The 24,823-nt window shown below is 40.3% G+C and overlaps 1 protein-coding gene, 1 pseudogene and 2 gene segments (V, D, J or C); 1 reads left to right on the top strand and 3 right to left on the bottom strand.

The window, feature by feature from the left end:
* On the bottom strand, positions 1–1,018 carry LOC102469963 (T cell receptor alpha variable 19-like). The segment is given in 2 exon segments: positions 1–662; positions 862–1,018. Coding segments are annotated over 2 exon segments (549 nt in total).
* A 1,757-nt stretch (positions 1,019–2,775) lies between these two features.
* Positions 2,776–14,444, bottom strand: LOC102470380 (uncharacterized). The gene is made up of 5 exons (XM_027766082.1): positions 14,296–14,444; positions 13,681–14,096; positions 7,577–7,646; positions 6,317–6,384; positions 2,776–2,919 (listed from the first exon to the last, which is right to left on the bottom strand). Exons 1-5 carry the CDS (start codon positions 14,369–14,371, stop codon positions 2,776–2,778), a joined length of 774 nt encoding a protein of 257 aa, XP_027621883.1. The 5' UTR covers positions 14,372–14,444.
* Positions 14,445–21,714: 7,270 nt separating this feature from the next.
* Positions 21,715–22,409, top strand: LOC102470802 (GTP-binding nuclear protein Ran pseudogene; annotated as a pseudogene).
* Positions 22,410–23,143: 734 nt separating this feature from the next.
* Positions 23,144–24,144, bottom strand: LOC102471224 (T cell receptor alpha variable 8-4-like). The segment is given in 2 exon segments: positions 23,144–23,709; positions 23,828–24,144. Coding segments are annotated over 2 exon segments (402 nt in total).
* Between the last annotated feature and the right edge of the window lie 679 nt (positions 24,145–24,823).

A 24,823-nucleotide genomic window follows, 5' to 3' on the forward strand; every position in this document is an offset into this window, starting at 1 on the left:
GTGAGTTTCAAGCTGTGGGGTCCAGGATTCAAACAGTGGTCAACTACATGGGAGTCCAGTGATGTAACAATTTCACCATTTGCTTACTCCATGAAACTTTTTTGTTTTGTATTTTCATATGTGCTATAAAAAAATATGTGCTATATACTCTATATCAATCTATTCTAAAGAATAAACAATGCATATGCTTCAAATAAATGATATATCTGAACACCTATATGAATTAAGCCAGTTTCCCGGCCAAACCCCCATCTGTGTTGACACAGCCCTGCTTTTTCCTGTCTGTGAGGGAGCCCCTCCCCTAGGGGCACTGTCTCCTCTTGAGGTTTCTGTAGGGCTCCTGCAGGCACCCACATCTCTGTGTTCTCTCAGAGCACAGAAATACACTGCGGAGTCAGTGAGCTGTGAGGCCGAGATGGTGAGGTTGATGGAACGGGCTGATTTCAGGAAGGTCAGAAAATACCGACCCTCTGATGCATTCTTCTCATTATAAGAGTCTTGACGAATAAGAGCAATCATTTCCCCAGTGGGCGGCTGTTTGTACCAGAATAAAGAATAAGTAGTATCACTGGTTTCATATCCACAGCCCAAGGTCACACTTCCCTTCTCCATCACTGAAGTTGCCGTCTGGGCTTGAGTTACCGTCTGGGCCATGCTGGAGCCTGCAGGAAAGAGAAAACAAATAGACTTATCCCCACCTCCAGCCAAGGGGACATAAGGGATGATGTGGCTTAGACTCAGCCACCTGCTTTCATTGCCCAGGAGGCCTCCCCACCAGGACCCCTTAGACTACAGTGATCTCCTCTCTGACAACTCTCAGAGCTGCTGGTTCCTGAGTCCTGTGTTTGTGGTCTCCCTTACCGAGACAGATGGAGGCCATGACTGTCCTCAGCAGGCTGGAGGTCAGCATGCTGGTAGCTCTTCCCCCGAGTGCCATGTCCTGTGTTCTAGCTCAAATCCAGATCGTAATTCTGCACCCTGTCTTCCAGAGCACTGCACAGTTGGTAGGCGTTGTGATGCTTCTGCCTCACACAGGAAGCACAGTGTGCAGATGCAGGACAGGGGTGCCTGTGTCGCGTCACATGCTTCCTGTGTAACTGGAAACTGCTAGCCTGCCCTGAGCACCCATGTGTCTTATTATAACTTATTGGACTGGAAATAAACAGTGATGAAATTGAATTATTTCTTTTTTATGTAGAACGTGGCACTTTTATAGAATATACTTATTATAAACTGAAAGGAATACATGGGATAACATAGATGTGCTCCTTTTGGTCCTTAAATGTGATACTTTTTTCGCAGATAGAATCAAAATGAAAAGTGATCAGAGTTTTGACTGTCCAGTGGGAAGACAAAATATTTAGTCTCAGACTTTGTTCCTTGCAAGTCATTGAATCCAATAAATCTTACATGAGAAATAGTTGATTGTTAGTGAATAATTTCATATCCCACCCCATTTTGTGCCATGCAAGTAACAAGAAAAGAATACACACAGGTATATATGGTGCACATGCATTTTCTCTCTGTGTGTGTATTTAAGCAACAAAAAATTTACAAAATTCTAGTCAGTGTGCAAATACAGAAACTTCTGTTACAACATGATACTTGTGTTCCTGTAAAATCCTCTTGCTTTCTCAAATAAGACACATTAACTATCAATTTTCTTCAGAGGGATTTTTGCTATAGGGCACGTGCACTTGACAGAGAGACAGAAAGCAAGAAGTCACTCCCTAGAAAGATGGCCATGCCTCAACTCAACCCCTTCTCCTCCATTCTCCTCTTGGAAGTTTGGACCTGCACACACATGCAACTGGTGTGAGTTTCAAGCCTCTGGGTCTGGTACTAGAACCACAGTCAGCCATGTAGGAGTCCCACATGTTAAGCACCACGCCACCTGCTGGCTCTGCAAATGATCTTTCATATAACAAAGTTAATGTCACTTCTCAGGAATGTACGCCATTCTAAACCTCTGAGCAGAAAACAGAGTTATTCTTGGGGAAAAAAAAAATAAGCTTCACTTCCTCCTTAAATTGTCCCTCCCCCATTTCCACTCCAAGAACTCCACGATTTCTTGGGTCTGGGGTTTCAGAGCTGGAAGTATTTGAGGAAGCCTTCAGTCTGTAACACTGGGGACAGAAAATAATCCCCCTTTAAGGACTTTCCACGCCCAGGCCCCACCTGCCCGCTCTGGTTTGTGCTCAGCTCCCCCTGCAGTCCCCCTCACTGTGTCTCCCAGAGCGCAGTAGTACACAGCCGAGTCTGACGTTTGCACGGAGGGTTTCTGCAGGTGGAAGGAGCTGTTGTCCTTAACAAAATCAGCATGAAAATCTTGATTCTCTGTCCTCTGTTTTCCTGTTGAACTCTTCAGGAGTAGTTGAGGAGCTTTACTGAGATACTGGATATACCAGAAAAGGAAGGGAGTTTGAAAGCCGCTAACCTGGTAAGTGCAGTTCAGAATCAGAGGTGCCCCCTCAGAGAGAGTAATTGGACCTTCTGTCTGGGTCACTGAGGCTCCATTGCTCCTCCCTAAACAAGATAAAGAATTTATGTTGTTATATATGAAATTCATAGCAGACGAGTGTCGGTTGAGCAAGAGGCTGTATTTTATAATATTAATAGAAAAATAAAATGGTATAAATGCTTAGGAAGAAATATTACTCACTGAATATTAAGAAGATCATAAGAATTAAGCAGGTGACAGAAAGCATGTTAGAAGAAATGATCTGTGCTCCCTGCAGTACACCAGATCTGGAAAGTCTAGTTTACTGTGGAATCTTAGAGAAACTCCTCACTCAAACTAAGAGCCTCTTTCTGCACAACAGTCTCTTTTGCTTCTGCAAAGAAAATATGCTTGTCAATCACCACCTCTATGCAAATATAAACCACATCTGAATGAGACATTGCCTCCTGGTGGTTTCCCTGGAAATTGCACCACAACCATGTCTTACCCAATAAAACAGCTGGAGGGGAATGTATAGAAGAATGGAGTAGGACTCTGAGAAGAAAACATTACATTCATTTTACGGTTTCACAATTATGATGGAGACAATATTCAATTAATTGAATTGCTATAGTTTTCCGAAAACACTAGGGTTAGGATTACTGTAGACAATAGTTCCACAACTTGTTTGAAATTTATGTATTTCAGGCATGGTAGAGAGCATAGGCACATGCACGTGGCAGGTGGAGGAGAGGGAGAGAGAAAGCACCCCACACACACAACTGAAGCATCTAGGTGTGTGGATCCGTGTAGCAGAGAAGGATTTGGAGAGGAAGAGAGCACACGTGCACCTGAGAAAACATACTCCAGAGAACTCGAGGGCTTCCTTTCAACCACTGACTGATTTCTGCACATGTGAGAGGGAACTCACAGAGGAAAGGTAGACAATAGGCCAAGTAATTTCTAGGTTTAGTTGTAAACGCACAGATACAAGGGAGAAAAATCAAAGAAAATTACTCCAAGGCTCTCTTAGTCTAGTTTCTGGAAATCAGTAATAACAAGAGCATCTTAAAAGCAACCAGGGAAGAGGACCAGCAGATGCTGTATGGTTATGTCATTGTATTCCCACATAGTCAACCACGGTTCAAGTCCCGGACCTGGAAGCTTAAAACTCACACTGGTGCATGTGTATGTGAGACCTCCTTGGTTGAACACATTTTTCTGAGTGGGGAAGGCTGTGGATTAGAAATAAACTCAACAACAAACACACAAAGATACACAAGTATAGAAATGCGAGCATCAGGTGGGCCTGACTTCTCTGATGGAGAAAGTCAGGGCCCAAAACCAGCTCCAGGTTTATTCTTTTAAAGGGCAGAAAATGGGGTAAGAGAACATCAAATGCAAAGAGAATGGGGGAAGAGGAAACGGAATCCAAAGACAGTGGTTTGGGGATGTAAATCGTCTGAAGATGTGAAAATGACTGGCACAATGTCATTTATCTGATCTTTTGGGAACTGATTTTTTTTTATTTTTTATTTTTTATTATCATCATAATCTTCTTTATATTACATTGGATTACATGTAACTTTACAGTGTATTACATTGCTTTTTCAAAAGGGAATGCCATGCATGACAGTCAATACAGAGACATTAATCTCCCCGCTTCAACATTCAATATCTTTTCTATGTTTTCCCCAATCAGTATTAATATTATTCTAATTATTTTTTAAAACAGTCAATCGCTGTTTCTCATTTTGCTTGTAAAAATACTTTGCCCATTGTGAAGTACTTCTCAGACCAATCCAGTTGGGAATGCTATATTGGGGACTGATTTTGATAAATACATGTGACTTCCTTTAGCCTCATACTGCTCTGCAGTATCAAGTATCTGATATCAACAACAGGAAGATAAGCCATCACAACAGGCAGAAACCGTTTTTGTATGTACTCTCATAGCCATTGCTAAAGAAGCTCACAGAAGCACGTTTCTGCATGCATCAAACGTCACATGTTTTCTCAGATTGACCACTCTCTACATGCATGGATGCCCAAAATCCCAAGAGGAGAATGTAGGAAAGGGGATTGCAGCATGGCCATCCTCGCTGGGGAATGATTTCTTGCTTTTTGTCTCTCTCTCTCTCTGGTAAGTGCATGCACCCTATAGCAAAATTCTCTCAAGTAAGTAAATAAATAGAACCAGGGTGAAGGGAAGCAGAATGAAGAAGGACACATCATATACAGAAGATCACAGTGAAGCATGACAGCGGACTTTTGCTCACAATCAATGCATGTTAGGATGTGTCTTTAAAGTGCTAAAAGAAAAAAGTAATGTAAAACAACTGAAGCATCTAAATGAGTGGATCAAAACCATAACACTGCATTGTGGGGCTTTCAATATATGTAAAGTAAAAATATTTTGCAACAGTAACATGAAGAATAAAGAGTGTTATAAGTTTCCTTTACTATATGAAAATGGCAAAATGCTATTTAAAGTAAGACAGTGACAAATTAAGCATGTATTTGAAGAGCCATCAGTTCTCAAACTCACCTCTTGACTCCCTTGATTTTATCAAGAGATTCCCAAAAGACCCCAAGGAGGATTTATTTGTGTGGGGCGAAAGTAGAGATACATTCCACTATTAGAATGATGATATGCTCACATGTCATGAAGCTTCTGGAAAGTTTGTATGTGTAATTATGAGAATATTAAAGTGAAAAAGGCCAATAGTGGGCCTGCAGGTGGCGTGGTGGTTAAGGTGCTGGATCTCGCCTGACATACCTCATTGAGTCCCAACCCGGCAGCTTGAAATACACACTGGGAGCCACCCTCTGTCTAAAATGCCAAGAGGAGAAGGAAAGGCAGTGTGCCTGGGGGGAGATTTCCCACTATCCATCTCTGTCTGTCTCTGTCTCTCTAGCAAGCACATGGACCCTGTAGCACATTCATAGTTAGAAAGGCAAATAGTGGATGGCATCATTATGAAAGTGGTCTGGTATGCCAGGCTCCCTGAAAGGTTCTCCCTGGGAGTCCCTGGACTGTACATGGAAGGCCATTAGCCTTTATGATGGGTACTGAGGTAACCTGGTTCTTGAAATGCCATCTTTTCACTGTTTGTCATATCATTATTTTAATTCAAGTAACTTTTTTTAAGAAGGTTTTAGTTGCTTAATACTTTTGGCCAGACTCTTTTTATTCCAGAGACATTTATCTGGTATTTACCTAATTCCTATTAATTTAATTAGGTATTTCTGAAATCTAAGTTAAAAGTATTGTTTGCTCAGTGTTTCTTGGCTGTTTTTCTCTTTCTTTCTTTCTTTCTTTCTTTCTTTCTTTCTTTCTTTCTTTCTTTCTTTCTTCCTTTTTGTTATTATTGGCTGTTTCTTTACTTTAATTGTGTAATTTTCATGAAAATGAAACAAGAGCAGCAGAAAAAAAAGTTTAATGAACTATTTGGGACCAGCATATGGTATAATGGTTACATTGCTGGACTCCCATGTCGTTGACCATGATTCCAATCCCAGACCCCATGCCAGGCACGTTTGTGTGCATGTCGAAATCCCAAGAGGAGAATAGAAGAGAAGGGATTGCAGCATGACCATCCCCCCGAGAGGTGATTTCTTGCTTTCTCTGTCTGCCTCAGTCTCTCCAGCGAGTACATGTACCTTATAGCAAAAATATGTCTCTCAAAAAAAGAATTATTTATATAATCTTATTTATCATTATTATTCTTTTTTATTTGCTATCAGGTACAAGTGCTCACCAGAGAGAAAGAGGAAAAGTGAGAAAGCAAGCCATCAGGTCCAGGCTATGAACCACAGTTGGCCCTATGGAAGTCAGCGCCTTAACCATCACTCCATCCACTGGCCCCAACCAACCAAAACTTTTAAAGAACCATCTTCATACCTAATCTTTTCTCTAGGATTAGGTTTACTTTTTACAAGGGCTAAAAGTAACAAGACAAAGCATTATTCTCTGCTTACATAAACCATTGGGACTTTGTTCCTGCAAACAGCTGTTAGATTTTCACATGGGTTCCCAGGGGTGGGGCGGCCAACATAGTAACAATGACCATGAGTAAAATTAGGTGAACACAGAATAATCTTAAGCCAATTATAAAGATTTACCCCAAATTGAGTTTGCTACCCAGTAAAACTAACTTAGACTGCTTAATTTTGAGGAGACTCACCAGGCTGGCAACATTCTCTATAGATCACCTCGCTTAGACTAGTGAGCATGCTCAGGAGGGCCTAAACGCAAGCATTCATTCCAGAAACTCACAAAGTTACATGCAATGTTTCAAACTCTACAGAAGAGCACATCCATGGAACAAGACATGATTCTAACCCAAATTGGTTCTAGTCAAGAGAGGAGTGAATAAGAAAAACAAATCCTGCTCCCTACCAAGATTCCCACTAAGCCACATCCAGGAACATGGAATAATGGATTAGGCTGGAAAGAACTGATTTATCTTTAATCAAATAAACCATCTGAATATCTTATTTTCAGTATTTAGATCTATTTTTGTTCTTTGTTTGCCCTCTCACTTTCTTAATCATGGTAGCTAGATGTCCACCCTCCTCTGCTCAGGGGTAGGAGGTGAGAATGTCAGGGTAGAAGGCGGCACTTGCTTTCAGATTTGGGTGCCTCCTGCTTTCTCCATTCTCTACCTCTCAGCACCTTTGTGCTCTGACTAGCTTCCACCCAGATTTAGTATCGTGTAACTTTGGGAATAAAGAAAATGAAGTTTGCAGAGTGGTTAAGAAGGATGTTGCTTTAATATATGTCTGTGTGCATGTATATATATATATATATATATAATAATATCTAGTAGAGCAAAAATTGAAGATGCACATAACGTGGTATTCCTTGTTGAGGGCAATGACTATGGTAATAGCCTTGATTTGATGATCACACACTGCATCCATGCTTTGAAAATTCATATTGTACCTCATAAAGAGATACAATTACATGTAAATGAGAAATTATAAAAAATGTGTAAAAAGAAAATGAAGTTTTATGTTAATATATTTTAAAGTGTATTAAACTGTGTTTGAAAATGATGAAGTTCTCCATTTTGCTTACAAGTCCAATTATTTGAGGAGTGAGTTCTGGAATTTGGTCAATTTCAAACTTACTTGTGACTAAACTGTAGTTCCTGAAGCCCACTTCCCATACCGCTGCTGGCTCCTTCCACCTTTTTTCAATCTAGAGCCCATGATATGGAGGAAAAATAAGGCTGCCCTTACCTTAAAGGAGCGCTTCCTCTCCTCCTCCCTATGCCCCCAAACTAAATATTTTGAGATGTAGTGAAGTGTTTCCTCATGCAATTCAGATTTTGCTACCGGGGTCTCATAGAGCAGAGGCAGCACACCTTTGTCAGTCCTTGAGCTGGATGGGGACAGTGCTGAAATAAAATCACCAACTGCACAGAGACCTCTGTGTGCCTTGTCCAGAGCTGTGAGAGATTCAGGAGTGCCAGTAGATTTCCAGAAACATATAATCATTTGGAGGTGATAAGATATGTATTATTATCGAGGTATTCAGCATAGAAAGCTTGGATAGGAGCGAGCTCCACTCTTGACTGAGAACACTGGTTCAAGTCACTTCACCTCTCTGAACCTCAGTTTTCTCATCTATAAAAGGAGATTAATTCTCTTAACATTGGCTCATGATATTGTGAGAAGCACATGAGCCACTGTTTATGAAAGCACTTTGTAAAACTAGGTGGTGCAATTGAGATGGTTTTTAAATTACTGGATGAAGTACCAAAGTCAATAATTAAGTGACAAGGCTTTCCATAAGAAGGAGATGTCTCTGTGGCTGCAGTGACCAGGCTATCCTTCGTGGTCCAGTCTCCAAGACTGGGAGAGGGAATGATGGCAAGCACTCAGACAGGAGTGGTGATGCAGGCAGAGCTATTTACAGAGAATGGTGACTGCCCACCTCACTGTTGAGTTAGACTTACTCTGGTGAAGCAGAAAAGTCATGACATAATTGTAGACATCATGGAGAGACAAGGCAAGACTTTAACCTTACACCTACAGGTAAAGGACGGTCACAGAGGGTTGTTAACAAGGGGATCAATATGATCAATGCTGCATTTTAAAAGGGTAACTCATTAATGGGATGTGAGGTAGATTATGGGGAGGAGATTCTGGAGGGAGGAAGGTCATTTAAAAGGCAGCTACAGAAAACAGGTGTGAGATGCTGAGGACCTGAATTTGGGGTAGTAATTAGCAAGTTAAAGGGGAAGTTCAAGTCCAGCTAGTAAGCTATTGGGTTCTTGGTATTGGTAGCAGAGCATCTTTGCAAATATATATTAAAAAGACCCAAGTGTTTGATTGAGCAAACATTTATTGAGCATGTGTTAAATGAGGACTAGTATGAACATCAGAGGGCTATGAATATGGATTGAAAAGAAATTATATTCTCAGAATTTAGTCAATGAGATAATGTATAACTTTTAAAACTTTATTAAATATAATATACATTCAGAAAAGTGCACAAAACGTAGGTGTAGAGCTTCATAAATTTTCACGAAGTGAACTTACCTATGTAACTAGCACTCTGTTTCTGAGAAACAGATGATTACCAACATCCCAGAAGCCTCCATTGTACTTTTTCCCAGTCGCTGTCTCCCAATAAACATTAGCAGTACACTGACTCCTTTTACATATAATTTCATAGGCTAGGTTTATCTACTTTTGAATTTCTTTTGTTCCTAAAATCTTTCACTCATTAATATTTGTGGAACTTGTTCTACATTGAGCATATGGCCAGTTTCTTCATTCTCATTTTTGTGCAGTACTTCAATATCACAACTTATTTATTCTTGAAACTGTTGATGGACAGCTGGGTTTTTCAAACTTAACTCCATGACGTATCATCTATTATCACCATTTACAGATGAAGAAACTGACAGGTTAAAGAATATGTCACAAGTCATGCTTCAATGGAGATGACACAACTTGAATCTAGCCAATTTCTCTTATTTATTTTTATTTTTAATTTTATTTTATACATTCACGTCCAACATGAATGCTCTCCACACCCGTCCAGTCAAAGATATTATACACATTATCCTTAACAAACATTCATTTCTATGTCCTTCAAATGTCTTGCCTCTATTTTTCTCCCTGATTCCTTACCTCTCACTCTCCCCCATCTCCCACCCTCTTCCCACACTGTCTCCAGTGTTCGTAACCATTTTCCATGCTTTTATATCCTGTCATCTTTAAGTTTCTGCCATAGAGAGCAGACAGTCAGTATTTATTAAGTGGAGTCATACAAATGTCTCTCTTTTATAGCCTGGCAGGCTACACTAACCTGTAAATCTTCCATATTCGTCCATTTTCTATCAAATGCTACGGTCTTGGGTTTTTTTATATGGCTTTGTAGTACCCAATTTCTATTTTTACTTTCATTATGTATCATTTCAAATATGTGCAAAAGTACATATTGCAGTATGGAATAAAGAAACTCCTTGTTCCCATCACCTAATTACATTAATTATCAATTCATGGTCAAGCTTGTTCCATTTATATCCCCAACTACTTTTTACCACCTCATATTGTTTTTAAACCTCAGCTAGTATATCATTTTGTCTTTGATTATTTTAGTACATACATCTAAATTTTTCTTTTTAAAATGTAATGACAATGTCATTATCACATCTAAAAATTAATGATAATTCCTTGATACAACTGAGAAATCGACATGTGTTAAAATTTTCTGATTATTTTACAGTTTGCTTGACTTAGGATCCACATATGAACCAACCATTGTCACTGGTTGGTATGCGTTTTTTAAGCCAGTTTTAACCTATATGTCCTATCATTCCATTTCATCCCTTGTACTTTGTCATTGAATAATCAGGTTCTGTGTCCTGAAGAATTTTCTTCACTGATTTTGTTTATTGTGTACTTGTGATAGGTTTAGTATGTTCCTCTAACTTTTGTATTTACTGTAAGTTGATGGTTGTGTCTAGAAAGCATTATCTTTTTTAAAGCAAGTAAGCTTTAACTTCTTTTAAAAAGTCGTTGGATTGAGCTACTATTTCAAACTTGGAAAAATTTATGTCTCTCTGCTAGAGAAGCTGATGTAGACTAAAGATTATAGAGTAGTGATGGTGCAAGCCAGTAAGTGTAACTTCAGGGCAGTCAGCATTGTTCTGTTTACACTTTAGGACATTTGACTCTGATGAGCGATTTGACTCTTTTTCAAGTAAAAGAAGGCATTAGTTATTAAACCAGGAAGAAAAGTTTTTACACGTGTCATTTGGACTGGGAGGAGCCCCAAGAACCTCTATGGCACTGTCTGGATATGGGAATGAGGCCAAACACAGTAAATTATGTATGTAATGGACAAGTTGCATGAGAGACCAGGCAAAAAGCCATTGTTGGATTTGGTGAAGCAGAGGAGGTTAAGGGATAAGGTTTATAGCTTCATTGTATGCACTTAATTAGTACCTAATATCTACTTCCATTCGTAGTGGAGGATTGGGTATATCCGTCCTGTGAGTGGGTGATTCAGGACCCTGGACAGCTCGTTGAGGGCGCGGTAGCTAGGTCAGCCATTGTTAATTCGCCTTATTTGAAAACTTTTAAAATAAGTTTTATATTTAAGGTACAAAACTATATATAGTTTTATATACATATATGTGTGAGTGTGTGTGTGTGTGTGTACTGTTAGTTATATGTATATGATTATATATATAATAACTACATATATAAGATTATATATACAAATAACTAGTTATATATAGTTATATATAAATAACTAAATATATATGGTTCTACTCATAAATAATAACAATACTGAATCAAATTAACATATAGATCATCTCACATAATTATCTTTTTGTTTACTTTTGTGGCAAGAGCAACTAGTATCTACTCATTTAGAAGGTATCCCAAATACATCATAATTTTATTAGCTATAGCCTTTGCTCCATATATTATAAATCTAGATTTATTAACCCTGCATATCTGCTACATTGTAACCTCTACCTTACCTCTTCCCATTTCTCCATCCCACCCCCTGTCCATGATAAGCACTAGTTTGTTTTCTCTCTCTGTAGATTTGACCCTTTTATTTAAAAAGATGTAATATATAAGTAAAAGAACACCATATTTTTCTTTATATATCTAGTTTATTTCCTTTAGCATAATGTCCTTCAAGTTCATCTATAGAAATATTTCCTTTTTAAAGCTCAAATACTATAGAGCGTGTGTATTTAATTTTTTTAATCCACTCAATTTTTTGACAGGCACTGAGGTCATTTTCATATTTTGGTTATTGTGAAAAATGCTGCGATGGCAATGGGATCACAGATATCTTTAAGAGGTACTGACTTAATTTCATTTGGGCGTATGCCAAAAGAAGGATTACATGGTCATATGGTAGTTCCATTTTATATTTATTTAGGAACCGCCTCCTTTTCTTTATTTTTCTATAATGACTGTACTATTCTACAATTCTAGCAAAGGAAAAAGAGTTCTCTTTCCTCTACAGCCTCACCAGCAACTGTTAACTCCTGACTTTTTGATAATAGTAATCTTATCAGGTATATGGTAATATCTCATAGTGATTTTGACTTTCATTTTTCTAATGCTGAATGATATTGAGCACTTTTTTATATACCTGTGGTTGTAGTTATGCCTTCTTTGGCAAAATATCTATACAGGTCCTTTGTCCATTTTTAAATTGAAGTTTTTCTTCTACTACTGAGTTGTATTAATTCTTTATAAATGTTAAGTATTAACTGTTGCCATATATGTGGCTTGCAGGTATTTTCTAGTACATGTACTGCTGCTTCATTTTAATGCTTGTTTCCTTTGCTGTGCAGATGCTTTTTAGTTTGAAGTAATCCCATCTGTTTATTTTTGCTTTTGCAGTCTGAGCTTTTGATGTGATTTCTAGAAAATCATTGCCAAAGTGAATGTGAAGAAGCTGTTCCCTATGTGCTCATTTAGGAGTTCTAGAATTTAACTCTTAAATTCAGGTCCTTTATTTCTTTTGAGTTGATTTTTGTGCATAGTTTAAGATAAGGATCCAGTCTCACTCTTTGGCATGTGGGCATTCGATTTTCTCAGCACCGTTTATTATCTCACCCACTGTGTCCTCTTCATGCGGTTGATGAAAACTAGTTGATGATTGTGTTTAGGTTGATTTCTGGGCCCTCTATTCCATTCCACCAGTCTACGTGTCTTTTCTATGCCAGTCTAATACTGTAATGATTACTATAATTTACAATGTAATTTTAAGAGGTTTTTGCTATAGGGCACATGCACTCACCAGAGAGAGAGGCAGAGATAGAAATGGCAAGGGGGAAGGTGAGAAATCACCCCTCAAGGGAGATGGTCACTCTGCAATTCATTCTCCTCCATCCTCCTCCTGGCATCTGGGGTACGCACACACAAACTCCCAGTGTGATTCTCAAGAGACCAGATCTGGGACTCAAATCATGGACAGGTATGTGGGAGTTCAACGACGTAACCTCTATGTCATCTTCTGGCCCTTAAAATTTTAAATTAGACACTAAATTGTTTGGGATAAGTTTTTACCTTAAACATCACCCTTTATAGGCAAACTCTAAATGAGGGCCACCTGTTCACATGACTTTTTAAAAAAATCATAATTATTCCAGAAATAGAGAAGAATCATAGAGCAATAATTTGAGAAACATTCCAAATATATTCCAGATTATAAGACGGTGTTAGTATGATTATGGGAAGAATCCTAATTCATTATACTTCATTAAGTAATGATACTACTTTTCAGAAAAAAATTAATGAAAGTCACTTTATTACAAGTAAGTTAAAGAATTTAATATAATCATAAGTTTATAAATGTAGGATAATTCTGGAAATTTACTATCTCATCAGTGGAATGATTTATTTGACGTAAAGATAATCAGGTAAATTTCTTTTGTTAGATTAATAGTTTTTTGTTGTTGTTGCATTTTTATGTAAGACCAAAATGGATAATTTTGTGTAGTAACTCAGTAACCAAGGAGTGTGATTGCTGGGCCATCACATGAGATTATTTTATGTGGGTCTCACACAAGATTAATAGATTTTTGTTGTTACAATTATGTTTTACATTTTTATACCTGATCTAAAACATGTGCTAAACATTCTATCGCAATCTAATCTAAGGAAGAGAGGCATGCATATGGGTTCATTAAAATATCTATCTGGACATCTATATTAATTGAGCCCCAGTTTCCCTGCCAAACCCCCAGCTGTGTTGACACAGCCCTGCTTCTTCCTGTCTGTGAGGGAGCCCCTCCCCTAGGGGCACTGTCTCCTGTTGAGGTTTCTGTAGGGCTCCTGCAGGCACCCACATCTCTGTGTTCTCTCAGAGCACAGAAATACACTGCGGAGTCAGTGAGCTGTGAGGCCGAGATGGTGAGGTTGATGGAACGGGCTGATTTCAGGAAGGTCAGAAAATACCGACCCTCTGATGTATTCTTCTCATTATAAGAGTCCTGACGAATAAGAGCAATCATTTCCCCAGAGGGCGGCTGTTTGTACCAGAATAAGTAATAAGTAGTATCACTGGTTTCATATCCACAGCCCAAGGTCACACTTCCCTTCTCCATCACTGAAGTTGCAGTCTGGGCTTGAGTTACCGTCTGGGCCATGCTGGAGCCTGCAGGAAAGAGAAAACAAATAGACTTATCCCCACCTCCAGCCAAGGGGACATAAGGGATGATGTGGCTTAGACTCAGCCACCTGCTTTCATTGCCCAGGAGGCCTCCCCACCAGGACCCCTTAGACTACAGTGATCTCCTCTCTGACAACTCTCAGAGCTGCTGGAGCCTGAGTCCTGTGTTTGTGGTCGCCCTTACTGAGACAGATGGAGGCCATGACTGTCCTCAGCAGGCTGGAGGTCAGCACGCTGGTAGCTCTTCCCTCTAGTGCCATGTCCTGTGTTCTAGCTCAAATCCGGATCGTAATTCTGCACCCTGTCTTCCAGAGCACTACACAGTTGCTGGGCGTTGTGATGCTTCTGCCTCACACAGGAAGCACAGTGTGCAGAAGTAGGACAGGGGTGCCTGTGTCACGTCACATGCTTCTGGTATAAGTGGAAACTGTTAGTCTTCCCTGAGCATCTATTTTGTCTTGTTATACCTTATCAGATTGGAAACAAACAGAACTAAACCTAAATCATTTCATTCTTTTTGGTGGAGAATGTGGGACTTAAATAGAATACAATTGGTTTGAAACTATTGGGAATCCATGGGATAATATAGACATGCACCTTTTGATCTTATATACACATTGTTTTTTTGTTTGTTTGTTTGTTTGTTTTTCCAAACGGAGTCTAGGTTAAAAGGAATCACAGAGTTGTGACCATGTAAGCAGGAAGACAAAACTTTTAGTCTCAGTTTTTGTGCTTCTCTTGCTAATCATGGAATCTAGTAACACTTACATTTGAAATATTTGATTGTTCATGAATAATTTCACATCCCATTCCTTGAGTCACAAAATCTATCAAGTGTGTGTGCCATGCCAAGTAACAATAAGAAAAAAACATATGCGAGCATATAGGCATGCACATTGTGTGTGTTGTATGTGTTCGTGTGTCTATATGCATGTGAACAAAAATAAATTTACAAAATTCTACTCAGTGTCCAAATGCAGGAATCTGTTATAACTCAATACAAGCATCCCTGTAAAATCCTAATGCGTTTTCAAACCACATACATTAATTCAAATGAATAGTGGGATGAGTAAAAATCTCTAAAAATTTACAACTTGGTAACCAGAGAATGATCAAAAACAATAGAAATCCTATTTAAAATATGTGCAGAGTTCAATCTTCACTAGCACTTATCACTCACATCACAGTCGATAAACTTTACACAGACTTAAATAGTGAACTGGTGTTTTACTCTCTAGATATAGATCCATGGGGCCATGTATTTCCAAGATAAGGTTCATAAAAGTTTTAAATGCATTGTTCTTTAGAAATCGTTATTTCTACCAACAGAAATGAGAATAGCCGCACACACTCCTCAAGGAGTGTGATTGCTGGCCATATGGTAAGAGCATATCGATGTTTGTAAGACGTTGCTAAATCATCTCTCCCAGTGGCTCTACCATTTTGCATTCCCACCCACAATGAATGAGGATTCCGGCTGCTTCCCATCCTCACTAGCATTGGTGAAGCAAGTGTTCTGGATTTGAGGAATTCTAACAGGTGTGCAGAGCTAGCTGGTATCTCAATTGTTTTAACTTCCACTTTTTTGATGACTTATGATTTGGCTTTGACATAACCAAACCCAAAGTCTTCTGAATTTTCCCCTAAATTAACTCTTAGGATTTTCATAGTTTTATATTTCACATTATATTCTAGGATTTTTATTGCATTTTGCATTTGTATTTTACATTTAGGTCTCTCATCCATTTTGAGTTAATTCATATAAAGGGTATAAGATTAGTGTCTGCATTCTTTTCGTTTGGTTTTGGTTTTACATGGGCTGTCCATTTGCTCCAGCATCATCTGTTGAAAAGACTACCTTTTCTTTATTGCATGGATTTCTTATTCAAAAATTAGTTTGTTATATTTGTGTGGAATTATTTCTGGACTCTCTATGCTGTTCATTGGTCTATTTATTTGTTCTTTCATCAGTGCCACATTTTCTTTGTTTTTTAAATTTCTTTTTTAAAGAATTATTTTATTTAGTTTTCTTTATTTTAATTTGACTAGAGAGGAACAGAGAGAGAGAGAACATGAGAAAGCAAACCACCAGGTCCAGAACTTGAACCACGGCCATGTGGGAGTCAACACCCTTAACCACCATGCCACCTGCTGGCCCCATGCCACATGTTCTTAATTGCTTAGGTTCACAGTAAGTTTTAAAGTTGAGCAAGGTCAGCCCTCTGCTTTGTTCTTCTTCCTCAAAATTATTGTAGCTCTACTAGTTTGTTTTTTCCTTTCCATATGAACATTGGAATCAGTTCATTGATAATCCACAAAACAACTTTCAGGGATTTGGGTTGGAATTGCATTGCATATGTGGGTACTGTTGACGTAGAGAAATCTCTCCTCAGGATGCTCTCCCCACAGGACTTGCTGGCCAGCACCACTTCTAGCAACACAGGGAAGGGAAGGAATGTCCAGGGAGGAATGAGGAAACTATCACTGGAGAGAGGGTTTCTACCGTGAAAACCAGCAAAACATCCAATCCTGGTCAATGCCATACATTATTCCATTCATTATTTTACCTCAACATTTTTACTAAAAAGTTTACTAAAAGTGTCTTTTCCTAGCCCTGCAGCTCCTTGGGATCTTAGACACATGCCTGTTAGTGTGACTGCAAACTGATCTGAGGATCCAAACTGTAGTCGGCCACGTGGCTCCCAGCACTGCAATTCAGCAGGCTCAAGACTGTACCACTGGGTCGGGCCCTCTGTCACCTTTTTAAGAAGGAACAGGACAACCTGGCTTCCTTAGGTCTCCCCAGTCTCAGAATGTAATGTCCATTCACACCCTGTATTGGCAGTTTGAAGTATCTTGGGGTATACTGAGAGCACAAAAAGCATGGTCTGAGATCTCTTGGCACTTTCCCCCCTGCTTCTGGGATGTGCCCCTCCACTTTGCCTGGAGAACTCCTCTTCATTCTTTAAGAGCCCTGTACATGCCACTTTCTTGTGAAAGCACTCGCCCATCCCTTGAGGCAGACAGCGTCCACCACACCGGGTACATACCTGCCATCGTCCTTACCACGTTAGAATTCTCTGTGCCGGTATCTCAGGCTACACTTGGTGCTCCTGAGATTAGGAACTTAATCTAAGTATCAGTGGCCCATTTCTTAAAATATCTAAGTCCTTAGCTCATAGGAGATATTTTTTAAAAGTCTAAAGATTGAGTGAATAACTAAATGAACAGGCACATTCTCCAGGTGAAATTATCTTTCAGTGTACCACAGTCTGTGTGAGAGGGTGTGTCTTGGGTCTCTGGTGTGACCAGCTTCTCCCAGGGGCAGCTCCAGGACCTGGATACTAGGATATACAGTGTTTCTCAAAAGTGAGTAAGGTATAGATCTCATAAGGGACTGCACTGATACTCTTTTTAAAAATATTATGACTTCATATACACGATAATAAAATGGGTAATCTTTTTAAGCTTGCAGATTTGACATAATTACCAAATCAGACAAAAATGCAAACAAAATACAAAATCAATAAAATTCAAATAAAAACTGAGAGATTATCTTTCACTGAAATTAAAGTATGGACTTGGGGCCAGCAGGTGGTGTGATGGTTAATGGCACTGGACTCCCACAAGACTGGTTCAAGACCTGGACCTGGCAACTTGCTTTCTCTGTTTCTTTCTCTCTCTCTTTCTCTTCCCCCCTCCCTCTCCCTCTCTCTCTCTCTCCCTCTCTGGTCAAATTTAAATAAATTAATTAATAAGGTTAAATAAAATAATTCTTTGAAAAAATGCTTTAAAAAAAAAGATTTAGTGTGGACTTCTTAAAAGAATATTATGGGGCCAGCCCATGGCATGGTGGTTAAGGTGGCTGAATCCACATGACCAACTGCATGGTTCAAGTTCAGGACTCGGCGACTTGGGAAACATACCAGGCACACATGTGTGCATTTCCAAAATCCTGAAATATGGAAGCAAAGGGGAAGGGACTGTGGCATGACCATTCCACATGGCAGGGTGAGAAGCCATGCTTTCTTATTTTCTCTCTCTTTCTCTCCAGGAAGCGCACATGCTCTCTGGCAAATTTTTTTTAAATGAATAAATAAAATGTCCTGGATGTTGTTAAAGTGATTTGGTGGCCAGCAGATGATGTGGTGGTTAAGGAGATGGATTTCTGCATAGCTGACCACAGTTTGAGTCCTAGACCTGATGGCTTGAAAATCACACCGGGCTCCTGTGCATGCGTGCTCAAAATCCCAAGAAAAGAAAGGAGGATCATGGCATGGCCATCTCCCCTGGGAATAATTTCTTACTCTCCCTCCTTCTGGAAAATACACTTGTCTTTTGGCAAAAACCTTCAGAAAAAAAAAAGAAATAAGAAAGTGATTTGGATATTCGATGTACTATTTTCTGAGTCACTGTTATTAGTGACTGCTGAATTTTTTTTTACTTTTCCTATTCAAAAATATTTATGTAAGGCCTCATTATATAATTTTGTATTTTAATAAAGCACCCACAAAGTCAGCACTGCAAAAATATATAATGTACATTTACTGTTTTCCTTATGTCTACTGAATTGCATATTGATATACACAAGAACGAATACAAGCAATATATCTTTCAAAAGAAAGATGGTCATTGTGATGCTAATACAGAGTCTTTGGCATCTGGCTTTCCTCTAAATGTATGTGCTAGCTCACAGCCAAAATTTTCTAAAAACTTTTCTCCTTTGGTTTTTGCCGTAGAGTGAATGCACGTGCCAGAGAGAGACAGAAAGAAACAGAGAGAGGGAAAGTGAGAACTCACTAAAGTATGCCCATCAGCACAACTGCTCTACTTTTCTCCACAAACACATTTTCAGATGTATTAAAGCTGCATCAAGAAAACTATAGTCAACATTTATTAATCTAAAGAAGGAAGAATAAATGGGTGGAAAACTTACGTATTTAATAATAGGAGTGTCTGCTTTCAAAACACAGCATCCCATGATCTCGTAATGGAGAATGGAGAACATACATTTATCCCTTGGGTGGGGAAAAATTATGACTTTCTTATGAGTTCCTGCTTTACTAATGGAGAAATCGAGGCTTTGAAATCACATAATTAGTAAACAGCAGTCATGTTCAGATCTTTGTCTTTATTACTCCAAAGATTGAGATCTTTGTCTCTCTCATAACGCAGTGATTCCATTCCTCAGCTATAAAGTGAAGAGTTTGGTTAAATGAGTTTCAATACTCTTTGAATGCTAATTCCTGGTAAATCCGCTATTTCCCATGCAGGAACTGGAAGAATGTTAGAATCATCTCAGAAACCTCAAAGACCCACCTAGGCCTTGAAAGCAGGGCTGCACGTGGGAGAGCTGAAACCCCCTACCACGGAGTAGTCCTCATCTCCTGCACGTACCCAGTCATTATTATTGTTCCTGATAAATTAGAGCTCGAAGGTCCATTTGGGCTCATTGATCCAAATCCTTTACTCCAAGGGAGGAAATCCTGCCACACTGACACTGAGCCAGGATTGGCAGAACGGAACCTTACATTGCAGTCACCCGTTCCTAATTTCATGCTCTGCCCTAGTCCAAGAGACTTCAGGGGAAAAAATCAAAATGTTGAACGGACCCCATCTGTAGACCCTCCTTTGTGGGACAACATAACCCCCAACCGTACCCGTTGTTAGGGCCTAAGCAGCAGCTCTGGCAGGGTTTGCACAGGGCTGCAGTTGCCTGTGTGTCCGCAGCGCAGACGGAAGCAGCAGAGTCTGAAACCGGCATCCGTGATGCACAAGGAGCTGCTCTCGACGGTGGTGTCGAGCATGCCTCTCAGCCTTCCGCTATGTTTCTTTCATTTGAACGTATTAGAATTAGAGCAAGGCCTCTACCCAAATCTTGTTTATACACTGTAAGTTGCTTATACCGGCTGTACAATTGCAGTTCATGGAGACATTTTCGCCCTCCTGGATGCTCAGGTACTGAGGATTCTCTTCTCCTTGGCCACTCACGCCTAGGCAGAGACACACACCAAAGAAAGAGTCAATCATTTCTTTTCCAAACTAACAAGAAGACTTTATCCTTCCCTTATGTGGGCTCTGAACTTTGGTCCCTCTGTTCCCATTACCCTGAGCCCCAACTCACTGGCCAGCTGAAGACATAGAATCACAAAAGGCCCTCCCAGGAGTATTTCCATTCTTTTTGCTTATTGGGATCACAGACACTCAGCTCTGGGGCCTGCACTAGAGCCAGGTTCCTCAATCAGAAAAGGTAGCTCTCTTCACTGCCTGTGTACCCAGAGCCTGAGGTTTCTCACCTTGCCAGTCAGAGGCAAGTTCAGCCCTTGGCTTAGTTTTGCACAGCGCATGCTCATTTCAAACCAAGGGAGTCGAAGAAGAGAGAGACACTGCCCTCTGGTGGCGGCAGCAGCCCACAGACTGTGCTCTGGAGTGGTGGAGCTGATTCGGGAGAAATTACAAAGCTATTCCACTCTCCACCTTTGCTGAACTCTAGCTCAAGCTTAGAGCAAGAACAGACACAGTTGGTTTCTGGTAAGAACTCCATGAAGAAAGAACGTTGGTGCCTAATATTTACAGAATACATCAGCCAAATACCATTAGGTTTTTGTACAGTTACTACAATCTCTGATACTGTAATGAGGAGCTTTCTTTTTTTTTTTTAAGTTTGCCTATTGTTGGAATGTTCTCTAGAAGTCCAGAAGGTGGCGTGGTAGTTAAGGTGCTGGACTCCTACATTACCAACTGTGATTTGAGTCCCAGACCTGGCAGCTTGCTTTCTTATCTACCCTCTCTCTCTCTCTTTCTCTCTCTCTCTCTCTCTCTCTCTCTCTCTTTCTCTCTGTCTCTGTCTCTGTCTCTTTCTGTCTCTCTAGTGAGTGCATGTGCCCTATAGCAAAATTTAAAAATAATAATAATAAATAAGTAAAATAAAATAAAAAATTCTAAGAAAAATGCGTTCTCTAGTTTGGATAACCCCATCAGAATTAATGTAATCATTAATACTGTGAACTTAGTAATAGGGGTCTATTTTATTAAGTCTTTTGCTAATGTTCTTTGAAAGATTGAGAATATTTGTTATGTTTATCATTTTATATCATAAATTAGTATGACTTAAAATCTAAATACCTCAGAGTTTTTAGTACTTTTATCTACTATATATGACATATTTTTGTGGGTCAGTTGACTTAAATTTTTTTTTTTGAGAGATTTTCACTGTAGGGCGCGTGTGCTCGCCAGACAGACAGACAGAGACATAGAGACAGAAAGCGAGAAATCACCCCCCAGAGGGGATGGTCACGCCGCAATCCCTTCTCCTCCATTCTCCTCTCGGGATCTTGGGCACGCATGCACACGCGCCCGGCGTGAGTTTTAAGCCACCAGGTCCGGGACACGAACCGCGGTCGACTACGTGGGAGTCCAGCGACATAGCCATTACGCTAACTGCTGGTTCCCAATTGCCTTAAATTTTTTATGTGAAAATCACTGGAATAATTTTCAAAGAAAGATTACTGCTAGATAGGTTTTAGATTTTCAGTAAAAATAATGTTTGTCCAAGATCTTTCCAGCTCAGTTGGACAGGTGTGGAGATGCTTCGGAAGACACCATGGCCACACAGGGAGAGCCCCAGGTCCAGTTTGTACTGGAGTTGGTTGGTGACCGGGAAGGCCATGTTCATGAAACATCACCTGACCAAGGAGTTGGAGAAGTATGTAGCCACCCTGGACGTGAAGGTCCACCCACTCATTTTACACACACACACACACACACACACACACACACACACACAGGCCTATAAGTTCAACGTGTAGGACAGGTCGGCCAGGAGAAGTTCGCAGCCTGAGGGACGGCTACTATATCCAAGCCAGTGTGCCATCAGCATGTCGACATAACATCAAGGGTGACTTACAGGAATGTGCCTAAATGGCATAGAAAATTGGTCCCACTGTGTGAGCACATCCCCATTGTGCCGTGTGGCAACAAAGTGGGCATTAAGGAGAGGAAAGTGAGGGCAAAATCCATTGTTTTGCACAGAAAGAAGAATCTTCTACTGTGATATTTCTGCCAAAAGTAACCACAACTTTGAAGAGCCCTTCCTCTGCTGTCTAGGAAGCTCACTGGAGACCCTAACTTGGAGTTGGTCACCATGCCTGCTTTCCCCAGCCAGAGGGCATCGTGGACCCAGCTCTGGCAGCGCAGTGTGAGCAGAACCTAGAGGTTGCTCAGAAAACTGCTCTCCAGGGTGAGAAGGTGACCTGTGAGAATGGAGCTGGAGCCCCACTTCAGAATCTAGTTTTGTAGGCAACTGCCCTGTGATATCAGCATGCAGTGTGTGCCACTTGTTATAAGCAGAACGTGAGCTTCATCTGTGGGATGCTGAAGGAGACCAATGGGCTTTGGAGTGGACATGGCAGTTAAAAATACCTTCATTTTTGGACCTGCATATTTAGCTGTTTTGAAATGCAATAGTTTCCTTATTGAGTTTCAAATAGAAGACTGCTACCATCACATCCCAATACTCAATGGCAAAACTTATTACTGTCATTCCCATTTTCTTTAGTGTCAGAATAAAGTTGTAGTTCAAATATCAAGAAGGAAGGAAGGAAGGAAGAAAGAAAGAGAAAAAAAGAAAGAAAGAAAGAAAGAAAGAAAGAGAGGGAGGGAGGGAGAGAGGGAGGGAGGGAGGGAGAGAGAGAGAGAAAGAGAGTCCAATTTGTTGATTTGTGTAATGGTCACACATTTTAAAATGTAGATATTTGGCCTAAATTATTTTGAAATATGTAAACATTACAAAATGGGATGTTATCTATGTGCCAGGTGTCGAGTTTCAAATCTAGGTTGAGACAGCCTAACTGAGAGCCCATGCTGTATAGTTGACCTGACTGAGAATCGGTGCTGCACTGGGCATCGGCTAAGCTTACAACCAAGCGCTGCAGTTACCCACTGAAGTGTGGACCTGGTGTATTGGTAACACCTGAGGCAATGGTGATTGTCATAATGATGCTAGAATGAATTTTTTTTATTAAAATGCTGTTTCCTATTTTACTTCAGACCTCTGACACGTCATGATGGACTCTCATTGAAGTGTGGGGGTAGAGTGGGAGTTGGGGCTGGGGCATCCTTCCTGGAGAAATTCATCAGAAGACTTCTGTCTGGTACAAAATGCATCTGGCTCAGCCCAACCTGCCCTTTGTTGTCACAGTAAAAGAGACCTTCTTAAAAACTCCACAGATTGAGTTCTTGGGTCACACAAAGTCCCTTGTTTCAGGTTTGTGTTCAGCTCCCCTTGCAGTCCCAGGCACTGTGTCACTCAGAGCACAGAAGTACTCAGCGGAGTCGCTCAGATGCGCTGAGGGTTTCTCCAGGTGGAAGGAGGTTTCACTCTTCCTAATTTCAGCCTGGAAACCGTTGATGCCTTTAACCACTGTAGCCCCCACAAAGTAATTCAGGACAAGCTGGAGTCCTCTGTTGGGGTATTGCACATACCAGAAGAGATACGGGGAAACAGAGGATGAGTAGTTGCACCTCAGCTCCAGCCGGGCTCCTTCAGAGACGGAGACAGAGCGGTCAGGCTGGGTCACTGACTGGGCTCCGGTTCCTCCTGCAATGTAACGCTGTGTAAGCAAGGGCAGCACAAGCTCGGCTAGGAGATGTCACTAGATCTAACTAGAAGGCAGTCACTCTTATAGAAGGAGGAACGGAAAAGAAATACTACTCACTCAGGGCAAAAACGATCTCAAGCACCGGGATGAGCATCAGGAGCATGGCGGAGCCACAGTGACGCTGCTGGACCCTGAGCAGGTGGACAAGAGCAGAGTTAACGGAGCCTCGGGAGCTAGAAGGAATGGGGAGCCTGGGTTGGGCAGGTCTCTTGCTTTAACAAGTTACAAAATCGTTGAGAAAGAGGCGGTCCCTTAAAGAATCTGAATGCTTTCTGGCCTCCTGTTCTCATATTGTCTACACAGACTGCAATTGAGAACACATCAGCCAGCTGCAGGCAGGAGAGACTCAGCCAATGAAGATCCCCAGAACAGAAGTCTTCTTTGAGCAACGTCGCCCTCTGGAGGTCGGAGGCAGCACCACGGATCCAAGAGAGCCGTTTCCCTCTCCCTACAGAGGTGACACCAAAATTTACAATGTGTTTCTTTCTTCCCATATCATTGATGATGTTACACTCTGTGGTACACGGTATTAATCTGAAAATACATGAAAAAAAAGAGTTATATGAAAACAGAAGAGTAGTTCACTGAGAAATTAATCGCAGAAGACAGCATTCTAGTCGTTGGAATACCAGTGGTAAAGCCATGCATCTGGGAGAGGGGCGAGATGGGTTGGCCCGTGCTGCTAGATGTGAGTATCACAGGGAGGAAAAGGGATTATTCCTCTTTCTGTTGCTAAAGAAACAGATTAGAGACTCATATTTAAAATTAGCCTAGAACACATGTCATTAATTAATTAATCAATGCAAACTAATAAAGGGAATAATTTTCAATGTCTAGCAAAAAAATTGATGAAGACTCTGGTTTCAGGAAGAAAAAGATTGCTAATTCTTAAGGCTACAAGAAAATAAGTTAGATACCATATGTTGCTTTCCTCCTTTTTTATTGATTTATAATAATTAACATATATATGGGGTACAATGTGATGATTCAGAACAAGAATACGATGTATAATGATCAAATCTGTGTAATTTGCGTATTCATCATCTTGATGGT

The sequence above is a fragment of the Tupaia chinensis genome, unplaced genomic scaffold, assembly GCF_000334495.1.
Source record: "Tupaia chinensis unplaced genomic scaffold, TupChi_1.0 Scaffold140763_1, whole genome shotgun sequence".
Classification (NCBI taxonomy): domain Eukaryota; kingdom Metazoa; phylum Chordata; class Mammalia; order Scandentia; family Tupaiidae; genus Tupaia; species Tupaia belangeri.

Bases quoted from the DNA above. Each gene is read 5' to 3' on its own strand.
- LOC102470380 (XM_027766082.1), bottom strand. From the start codon at position 14,371: ATGGCACTAGAGGGAAGAGCTACCAGCGTGCTGACCTCCAGCCTGCTG. The intron at 7,647-13,680 runs GTTTGGCAGGGA...CATGGGCTCTAG, and splicing joins CTGTGTCAACACAGCTGGGG to ATTGAAAAAAGGTGGAAGGA. The intron at 6,385-7,576 runs GTAAGTTTGAAA...TGTTACTTTTAG, and splicing joins GAACTACAGTTTAGTCACAA to CCCTTGTAAAAAGTAAACCT.